General features: G+C 36.9%; 1 protein-coding gene across 2 annotated transcripts; it reads left to right on the top strand.

Moving 5' to 3' along the window:
* The first annotated feature begins 3,939 nt into the window (after positions 1-3,939).
* Positions 3,940-9,723, top strand: ccdc43 (coiled-coil domain containing 43). Of its 2 annotated transcripts, none has more exons than XM_052132143.1 (5): positions 3,940-4,407; positions 6,470-6,563; positions 6,881-7,016; positions 7,167-7,213; positions 7,392-9,723. In XM_052132143.1, exons 1-5 carry the CDS (start codon positions 4,138-4,140, stop codon positions 7,577-7,579), a joined length of 735 nt encoding a protein of 244 aa, XP_051988103.1. In that variant the 5' UTR covers positions 3,940-4,137; the 3' UTR covers positions 7,580-9,723. The 2 variants fall into 2 exon arrangements, with proteins under 2 accessions (XP_051988103.1, XP_051988104.1); XM_052132144.1 differs by lacking the exon at positions 3,940-4,407 and adding an exon at positions 5,400-5,582.
* The last annotated feature ends 1,038 nt before the right edge of the window (positions 9,724-10,761 follow it).

Below are 10,761 nucleotides of genomic sequence, written 5' to 3'. Positions count from 1 at the left end.
TCTCGTTGCATTATGGAATAGTAAAGTGTCCAGATGCGCACTTCAGAATTTCACCTGATATCCGGGTATTTCCCTGAGGATTCGGACATACTACTCAATTGACAAACTGCTTTTGGCATACTATATAATAGGGAAGTATACATATTTGGACATGGGACAGTCTCTTCCATAGCTAAAGAGACTGTGGGCAATATTACTTGAAAAAGCATAGACAACTGCATCCAGACTTTGAAACCCCACCAAATATAGTATATCATTGTTGGCACCTTTAACATACTATTTTAAAAGTACAATAATTTGGGACATACTAATTCTAATCTTGAATTATATTCACAACGGATATTATGCCATCTGAGATGTAGCCCTGTTTTCATTTCTTTCTTTTGCCATGTTACTACTTCCACAGATGGTTAGTGAATTGGGATGCAGAGTTGCACTGTCCAACACCTTTCCTGAATTGCACAATCCATCCTCTCTCTCCTTTCTTTATTGTTTATGTGTTCTTCTTTCCTGAGAGTAAGGCTGAGGCTCCATTACACAGGATGCTCTTGCTGTCAGTGTGTCTCAGTTTGCCGTTTTGCCTAGACCAACTGACAAGCAAAAACACATACTGAAAACAGCCAGAGGAGGGGATGCCGTGAAGATAAGACAAGATGGCCAAACAATGAGAGCTGCTTGCCTTGCTGGAGAGACTGAGGGAAGACAGCTTTGGAGAATAGAGTATAACTAAAGATAAGACACATGCATCTGAAGAGGAGAAAGATAGTGTAGGCCAGAGCTGTCAAACTGAGAAAGACAGAGGAAGAGAAGTGATAACCTATAGACTACCGTCCACTCCATATGCCAGGAAAATGGCTACAGATGTGACCTTCCACATCTCTATTCAATTCCTGACTGTCCTTTATATTCAGAACTTGCAATAGCACAGCTAATATACAGACATATGCATTCAAACACTGAAAAAAACAACAACAAACAAACATGGTCTTAATAAGTATTTTTGTTTTGCTTTCCAATAAATGCCTAAACATCCTTAAAAAAGAGATTTCCTTGTGTAATAAAATTTGCATGAGAAATTAAGAGAATATATCTGGAATTAAGCTTGTTTATAGATACCCCATTGGCAAATAGCTTAGTCTTGTTTCAAGCATAATTCAAAAAATATTTTGTAAGGTTTATATTATATTGAGGTTATACTTAAGACAAGAAAAAACTATTGGCCAATTGGTTAAAAAAAAATTATGTTAAGAAAAACCTGATAACCTAAAACCTGTACTTGCTTGTTCTGATTATTGTGTATGGGGGGGGTAGGTTACCTACCTCCTCGAATCTACGCCCCTAAAAAATTTGAGGGACTAAATATTATTTTAATTTGAATAATGGTTCTGTTGGTGGTGGAAACTAAGGCTAAGTTCCTACACAGAAACACAATGAAAAGTCAAGAACACAAGAACACACACTTGCCTGAACATGCTGTGGGCTGGAGGTTTGTGTCATATGCAGATGTGAGTAGCGGGGATACTGACAGAGAGGACACAGTATTGGTCCCCGAGGGGCTTCAGTGATGGGTGGTGGGAGATACAGATCTTTAAAAAAAAGACAGATGGGGGGAGAGCAAGAGTGTTTGCCTTTGGGCTTGAGCATGTACATGCCCACCCGCACGCTCTGCTGCAGCCCCTGGCTCTTGTCGCTTTGAATCAATCTGCTTCCCCTTGATAAAAATAGTGCTCAAAATAGTGGCCCACAGCAATGCGCAACACGACCCTGGACCCTTATGCCTCAAAATGGCCTTAAACAAGCAGTCTCTTTTTCCGTTATTACATATCATCTTTCCACTTTCACATTTAACCTGTTTGGGACTCATAATCTAAAATCTGTTAAACTCAAACTGTCTGACAACCTCAAACTTTGTCTCTCCCTTCAAGAAACATCAGTTTTTACAACTTTACAACTCACAGAGATTGAGAGGGAAAGCATATCATAAGCAGGAAAAAACACATCAGCACTACTAAAGCTTGTCAAAAACAGAGGCTATGGTCTTTATGGTGTGTCTTTTTGTGTTTATCCTATTTGTTTGTTTGTTTGTTTGTATTAGATGCAGAGGGATTTACCCTCTGCATCTAATACAAACAAACAAACAATCAGTTAATGCTATCAGTTAATGCAACTAAGCAACAACACATTTACACAAAAACCACTATACCTATAGGCCTATTCAATTTTGGTATTCCGCTGTTCTTTTTGTTGCTGAACATAAGCAAAGAAACAATACAATAACAGGCAACAATAATAAGTAGGCTAGGTCTTTATCCAAAGATTATCCAACAGTTCTCACATGGCATTGTACATGCCACCTGCAGCATCAATCTGTAGTAAAGAAAAAACTAGTTCCTAGTGCTCTCTAGTGGTGAGCTTCAGCTCTACATATAAACTCAAGCATCGTCATGCTGTTAAACAAGACGTGTCCAGTAACTAAAGCATGTTTAAACGATAATGCTCTTAGATTGTATTTATTATCTTTGGTTATTTAAAGAAGTGTTTCCCAACCTTTTTTCTGCAACGGCATACTTTTTAAAATTAATCAAATCCCATGGCACACCTCTATCCCACTGTCCCACATAAACATCGTTGATAGTTTTCCTATTCAAGAACTTCCATGTTTTCTGTCCATTTTAGTTGCATGTTTACTCGTAATGTTCGAAATTCGGCTATGCAAAAAAACGCAAGTCACGTAGGTACGGTGTATAATGAGATCACAGGTAGCAAGAGTGCTAATTGTTTAATGAATAAAACAACTAATTTGCATCTTTTCTTATTTTTAGATTTGTTCGTGCAAATTAATTCTTGTAATGCCACAGCAAATAATTTGTATTTATCTATTTATTTACATGGCTCCAGACTAACATTTAGGCTAAGAGTAGTAGCACTAGTGTTAAATTCTACAAATGGTCACACCAGCACTTGAGTTGGTCGCACCTGTCCAACTGAAAGAAAATGTGTTTTCTTTCACGGTTTCTTTCTTTTAATCAAGATATTGATGAATAAAATAGGCATCTAAAGACAAACAAAGCCTTTTTCTACTATCAGAGGGCATCAGAAAAGATTTTACACAGAAGGAAAGTTCCATTGTATCCATAGTTTTAACTGTGGCATTTGCAATAAGATCATAGTAACTAAAAGTAAAGTATAAGTAAAACCATGATTAGCAGTAACTACACAACAAATTATGGCATTTTTCGTAAGAAAAACACCTTACAATTTCTGTCTGTTCATGGTAAATATTTCTCCTTTATTCCTTTTCAAAGCTGTTTAGAATGTTGGGGACGTTTAATACAATTTTAAACTGGATCAATCATCTACACATTATGGGCTTTCATAGAGGATTTTAAACAAATGATCAATGCCGCATTCGTGACCCAGCCCGTGCTTCTCGCAGCTCTGTTTATGATGATCTGCGCTGCTGAGCGCTCGACGATTAAAACAAATTCACAGCTCAAATAATACATGAGTTTTAACAGAAAAATGTATTTAAGTGCTTTTACAAATTTTTAAGCTTCAAATTTCTGTATTAAAGGGTAACTAAACCCTAAACCAACTTTTTTTAGTTAATGATCTGTAAGCATGGGGCTTTATTAGTACTGGTCATTGATTCAAGTAATTTTTTGGACATTTGTGTATAAAGTGTTTTAATTCTACAATATATGGTGTAAAAATGCTGCCCTCTTCAGGTTGAACGGTGGCTACTGCAGTTGAATTTTCCTATTGACTGTTTGCGGTACTTCGTGACGTAACCGGTGACAGCTGAAGTAAGCAGGTTCCAGCTCACCACGCCCTTGGTACGAGCTACCACTCCCATGGCAGTATAAAAACCATCTCGTTTCGTCAAAACCACTGTAGTGAGTCAGGAGTTGGAATTGCGAGTATTGAAAACGATCAGGATAGAGTATTTTAGCATAGCATCTATATAGTTATTTAGATTATTTAGTGTAGTCTAGGTAGTTAATTAGCATATTTGTTAGTGTAGTATTGTTAGAAGCATAGTTAGTTAGTAGCATAGTATTGCGTCAGTTAGGATAGCTTCAAGTTAGCGTAGATTATCTGTATTTAGTACAGTGGTCAGGATGGTATGCAGGTGTAATGTTGCTGGTTGCAACAGCACTGCTGGACTGTATTGCTTTCCATATAGACTTGGAAATTAGGCGCCAGGGGTTGCACGTCCTTGTTCTGGAAGACCGCGAGTTCCCGCCTAGAGCTGTAGGAGTGTGCAAACTGCATTTTACGCGGGATTGCTTCTCCAATGCAATGGAGGTGGAAATGGGCTTCTCCAAACAGCTCGCGCTGAAAAGCGACGCAGTGCCAAACGCTGCTCCTCCTGCATGGACTCCACCACCGCAGCGGCGTCTTGAGGTGAGTGATCATAGATATTTGAATCACAATTTATGGTTAGGCTAAAGTTAATCCTCTGGGGCCGACAAACGCGCGTTCGCGATGCGGGAGTGTTAAACGTATTGCACCCTTATACATTGTATTACGGTATTGACTACCTGTATAGTTTTATTTGGAGGTATATGGTTTTGTACATGATGACGTTACGCTTTACGTCACATTCTTCTAAGTTGAGAGAACAGCTAACTGATGTTATGTTCAAGTGAAGCTTGCTAAATAAAAATCCTGCTAAATGGATAAACATCACTGAACAGCGTTTCGTTTGTTTTCCCCGGATGCTCAGCAGGGAGTTAAAACCGCAGTTTGAGCCAGCGGCTCGAATTGATATGGCTCCGGCCCTGTGTCCACAGACAATTCACCCTCCTCCACTTCAGGTGAAGGTGGGGGAGAAAGGTCCTCGACTTCAAAAGACCGCTCCGTGGCAAAGCTACTTGCGTCACTCTCCATTTAAGAGTCTGACAGCAGCTGTCAATTAATCTGTCACTACAGGTCTCAGGTGCACGCCCCCCGCTCATCTCGGTTCGTCCCCTCTATCCCCGCTGGGGTCTGCCCACTTTTCTGAGCATTTTTCAAATATTGCTAGTGGGTGGAGTCAGACTCTGAGCAGGGGTTTAGTTACCCTTTAAATCCTCCAACAACAACAAAAGATTCCGAAATTATTTTGTGGTAATCAATATTATGCCACAAATGCTGTTGATTGAGTTTAACTTGTATTGAACCCGGAATATTCCTTTTAACAATTTCTCGTTCATTTGGTTACTTACAAATGATTCCCAAGCTAATTCCAGTATAGGCCAATATAAGTGAAATGAAGCAAATATTAAAAGTTAATAGAGAAAAATCAAGTTCACACCTTAAATGCTATTGAAAAGGATTTTTCGTTTGAATGTTATTGTGCCGCATTTTTGTCCGGCATTCTACGCGAACATTCCGCCTCACTATCAGGACCTCAGCCAAGCAAGATGGCTGCGTCCAGCCGAATCGCCGGGGAGTTTGAAAATTGGCTGAACGATCAGCTAGACTCGCTGGAAGTAGACCGAGAAGTTTACGGAGTTTACATACTTGGCGTGCTTCAGGAAGAGGAGAACGATGAAGAGAAAAAGGATGCTCTACAGGGCATTCTCTCCGCTTTTCTGGTCAGTGCATGCCGCATGTCCACGATGACACTCACACGCTTCACTCAGCTCAGTTGTCACTTGAGGAGCGTCGTTGTGAAAACTGTAAACGTTTGGCATTTCTGTGTCTAACTGATCACATTATCGGAATAAGTTTAAATATGATGAACTGACTTCTATTACCAATTTATTTCCCATACATTTGAGGTGGAGGAAAAACTCTGAAACTTGATATAAGCCTGTTGCCCCTCCTCGTTATTAGTTAGTTATTATTAGTATTAACTTAAATTACTGAGTGCCATATATATATATATATATATATATATATATATATATATATATATGTGTGTGTGTGTGTCTCTCTCTCTCTCTCTCTCTCTCTCTCTCTCAATAATGTTAAACTACATTTGGTAGAAATTAGGCACTTACAATAGAAGTGAATGGTGCCAATGTTTGGAGGGTTTAAAGGCAGAAATGTGCAGCTTATAGTTTTATAAAAGCACTTGCATTTAATTATTATGTTAAAACGTGTGTATTATTTGAGTTGTTTGAATAATTGATGGAAAACTTGATAAAATCACTTGTTAGCCTTTTCTGTGTGAAGTTTTAACACACTGAAACCATATTAACACGTGTATATAGTTTATTTCTTGTGGCTACACTTTTGAAACCGTGAGTATTTTAACTTTACAGATTGGCCAAATTCACTTCTATTGTAACCTAGACTTTTCTATTTTTTTAAGAAAAGGAGAGATAAGTCGAAATGAATTAACTGAACCTGTGCAGATGCATGCAAAATAAAATTTGGTGTTAAAGGCCCCTAACTGCTGGTAAAGTATCTAAATACAGTCTTTTGTGGGACTGTTTTTTAATTTGTTGGTTAATTGGAGATCACTTTATTCTCATAGGAGGAAGACACGCTTGAGGAGGTTTGTCAGCAGATCTTAAAACAGTGGACTGAGTGCGGCAGCAGATCTAAGGTGAAGGGGAATCAAGCAAATGGTAAGTAGCAGTGCTGCAATTGGAAAAAGACATACCTGTCAAGTACTATTTATAATGTAATTTTCAGACTCATTTGTCAAAGTATACTTAATGGCGTAACACTTTCGTAACCTAAAATGTAAGATTCAAGTGCACTTAAAGCAAAGGTCAAATACTTTATTGTAATACTAAATGTGTTAAAGCACTTTGGATATGGGAAATTGGGATATGTAATTTTTATGAAAATATAGAAATGTTTTTCATGGACTGTGACATGGAAAATAGAGTTGTTTGTCAGTTTGCATAATCTTTTTTTCATTGTGTTCCTCTCTTTGCAGATGAGGTTCAGGCCATTGCCAGTATGATAGAGAAGCAGGCACAAATTGTGGTCAAACAGAAGGAGGTGTCAGAGGATGCCAGGAAAAGAAAAGAGGCTTTGCTTGCCCAGTATGCTAATGTCACGGATGTGGAGGAATATCCTAATAATACTTAGTTTTTTTTATTTTGTAGGTAATAAAAAGGTGAGAGTTCCGTGACACTCCATTAAGAACAATGTGTCATTGTATCTCTCTTAAGCTCTCAGACCTTTGACCCCCTGTTAAGCAGTTTCTTTAACATTTATACTGAAGAGGAGGAAGAGCAAACTCCTGTGGCAATACCCAGTGAGAAATGTATCCTTTTCACACAATCTATAGTATAGTGTACTTTTTTTTTTTTTTTTTTTTTCCACTCTATAGAGAAAATATCTTGAGTCTTAAGACAGTACCTACTTTCCTAATTTGCATTGATTACATTTCAAATAGATGTTTAGTGGTTAAAAAATAAAAATTCCTTTACTGCCAGCTCCAGCACTTTTCAAAAACACCAACGTAGAGGATGTTCTGAACCGTCGCAAGCATCAGCGTGAGCAGGTCAAAGAGGATGCACAAAAAAAGAAGGAACAAGACAAGATGCAACGTGAGAAAGACAAACTGGCCAAGCAGGACCGCAAGGACAAAGAAAAGAAACGCACACAGAAGGGAGAGCGCAAGAGATAGAGAGGAAATGCATCCAAGAAAACTACAATAAGGTTCTTTCCAAAAGAAATTGGGAGAAAATATAATGCAACCTCGTCTGACAATGTATGCACCCATATCTTGGTCTAGTACTGTTTACAGAATGATAAAAGAAAGTCTAATGTGAATTTTGTTGGCTTGTACAAAACCAACTACAAACCAGCAACTGGGTGAATATTGTATCACTTCAACCCATTCATTTATTACAGGTGATGACTGCTGTGCTAATTGTTTTAACATTAACCAGCAGGTAACCATACATACTTGTTTCTAAAATCAGCATAAAACAGTTTTTTGCCTTGACAGACATTCAGATGTCCTGTGAACATGTTTATTTTTTTATGAGATATCTTTTGCAGACTGCTTTTCAATAGCACTCCAATTATTTTTAATACACAGTAACCCACGACATGGGAAGCATGCAGAAAAAATATTTATTGAACTAATTTTCAAAGCAGCATGAAACTATTGGAAGCCTTCTTGTCATGTTGCAATATATGGAGATGGCTCAGAGACAACCCAAAGACAGAGAAACATAATTTAATGGGAGAATATATCGACACGTACAGTTAAATGTCCCACAAACATCTCTTGGTAGACGTTTCTGTCTCAGTTCTGTGGTTTATATTTATGATGTTAGCTTTGCAGGACAGTAAGCATGTGTGACGTTCTTTTAGGCAAGTGAGGTGTGTGTGTGTGTGTGTGTGTGTGTGTGTGTGTGTACACACACACAATGGACAACTGTTCATTTGAAGCTAATACATATTGTGCCAATACCTTTTGCCTTCTCATGTACTGTTGGGCTACACTGTATGCAAACATATATTTATATCTATAGTGGCTAATAACTCATAACATCAGATGATTCAATCCCTCTTTTTTAGAGTTACATAATTTTAAAATTTAGTGTGCTAAAGCATCCCAAAATTGGGACAATAAATTAGAGTTGTGTAAATGAACATTTGTGTTTACTCTTGACTGATGTGACAAGATCAAGACATAGTCTAAATAACAGAGTTGTAATCATCCACATGCTTTTTCAAATCTATATGCCTTTCTTTCTTACATGGAACAAAAATGGAGATGTTGGGCATAATGACAGTCTCGGTCACCATTCACTCTGCATCTTTTTTATTTATTTTTTTCTCCATTCAAGGAAAGTGAATGGTGACTGGGGCTACATCTCATTTGATGTTCCTCGGATGAAAGAAAGACATATAACACGTGGACGAGTAAGTGATTACAAATTTTTTTTTAAAATAAATAATTATAGAATTTCATTTTTGGGTGAACTATGCCTTTAAAATTAGTCATGGAGAATGTAGTTTTGTTTTTAAACATTTTAAGGAACTTTAGAAGAGCAGTTTTTAACATAAATTTTCATTGTCTGTCCTGAATGCTTGAAAGCTGTTAAACATTTTGATTAGATGATCTTTTTTTATATGCAATAATAGCTGTAAGCTCTAGAATACTGGTGCAATTGTTACACATTCTAATTCCATCTTTCCAAACACATGCTTTCCAAACATATACAGTATCTCACAAAAGTGAGTACACCCCTCACATTTTTGTAAATATTTGATTATATCTTTTCATGTGACAACACTGAAGAAATGACACTGCTACAATGCATAGTAGTGAGTGTACAGCTTGTATAACGGTGTAAATTTGCTGTCCCCTCAAAATAACTCACACACAGCCATTAATGTCTAAACCTCTGGCAACAAAAGGGAGTACACCCCTAAGTGGAAATGTCCTATCCCTTTAATATACTGTAAGGTCTGAGCCTTAACTGATTGACTAGATATTAGTGGGCTTTTGGGGAAAAATGAAAGTTACTAGATAAATGCTTAGAATGGAATGAGAGTGAGAAAAATGTTTACAAATGGCTTTAAAAAAATCAGCCAACTATATTTTTTATTAAGGAAAGTTGATGAGGACACTACTCTGTTAAAAAGATTCCCAGCAAACAGTTTAAAATTCAAATGAGCAACATATTTACTGCAGCTCTACTGAGTGATGTTTTTGCAAATGTTTCATTTTATACAGACCAGGGTCTGCTTTTTTAATTAATATGCATTAATTAAGTGTATTCTGAAACAATATTTAAGTAAATAAATTGTAGTTTTACGCACCAGTCTGAGTTTTCTGACTTTACTGTTATGATAATTTAATAGTTTAACTTGAACAAAAGCAATGAAACAATAAAACAATACGAGTACAAGTCATATGAACAATGACAGTCTGTAACATTCACAGATAACATGTATTTCACTTCATTTATTTCAGTCCATGAATAATGCCAGTCTAAGCTCTATTAAGGAGGATTAATGCCCAATATATCTTCAAATGAGTTAAATGGCAGACACAGATTAATCACATACATACACTGAAAAATAGTGACTGAAATCTTGAGTTGCATTCTGACTTGAGATCAGCAAATTGTAAATAATTAAAGGCACGTTCAGATTTAATGAGAAAAAAGATTTGCAATTATTATTGTTTATCTAGTGAGACCAGTAAAAACTAAATTCTGATGCAAAGAAAATCACACTCAAATAAATAAGTAAAAAAACAACAGGACAACTGGAACATTTCCTGTTAGTTATAAATACTGTCTTTGCTTTTGTGAACGAGTACTTCAGTGGACCTAAAATTAGCTAAGGACTTTGGTTACTTTGAAGCAGACACTAATTAAACTGTCAAAAAACGTAAACAAATAATCGTTGTTTGTTCAATGCAGAACACATACTCAAAATTTAATTTCCTATTTAACAACTATTTATAAAAGATCAGGGTCAATTGGGGACCAAAATCCCATTATCCTCCAAAGTCCCAGATCTTACTCTTGCTGCACTTTTTTTTCATTATCACCATTTGCCAGTTAAAAGGTCCCTCTTCTGATTTCATCCCTCTTCATCTGTCTCTTACTGTCAACAACTAGATCACTCCCACTCACTGGTGTCCCTGGCAGTCCTGGAGTCCTTGGACAAATACTTCAATACTGATCTCACTGCCATAATTCTATATACCATTTTTTTTTATTATTTGGAGAATCTGATTGAATTGTGATTGGTGGTTTTCACAGAAGACTGATAAATACTAATGAACTAAGAATTCCATCTGCCCAGAACTGAGCCTAATGTATCACTAAAGTGGAATAA

The sequence above is a fragment of the Xyrauchen texanus genome, chromosome 8 (assembly GCF_025860055.1).
Source record: "Xyrauchen texanus isolate HMW12.3.18 chromosome 8, RBS_HiC_50CHRs, whole genome shotgun sequence".
Classification (NCBI taxonomy): Eukaryota; Metazoa; Chordata; class Actinopteri; order Cypriniformes; family Catostomidae; genus Xyrauchen; species Xyrauchen texanus.
Note: the sequence above shows the minus strand (reverse complement) of the source record. Positions and strands in the feature narration are given on the sequence as shown.

What these genes read in the sequence shown, in the direction of transcription:
- ccdc43 (XM_052132143.1), top strand. Translation starts at nt 4,138, where the DNA reads ATGTTGCTGGTTGCAACAGCACTGCTGGACTGTATTGCTTTCCATATA. An exon ending in CACCGCAGCGGCGTCTTGAG is followed by an intron (nt 4,408 to 6,469) that starts GTGAGTGATCAT and finishes TTATTCTCATAG; the next exon opens with GAGGAAGACACGCTTGAGGA. An exon ending in GGCAATACCCAGTGAGAAAT is followed by an intron (nt 7,214 to 7,391) that starts GTATCCTTTTCA and finishes TGCCAGCTCCAG; the next exon opens with CACTTTTCAAAAACACCAAC.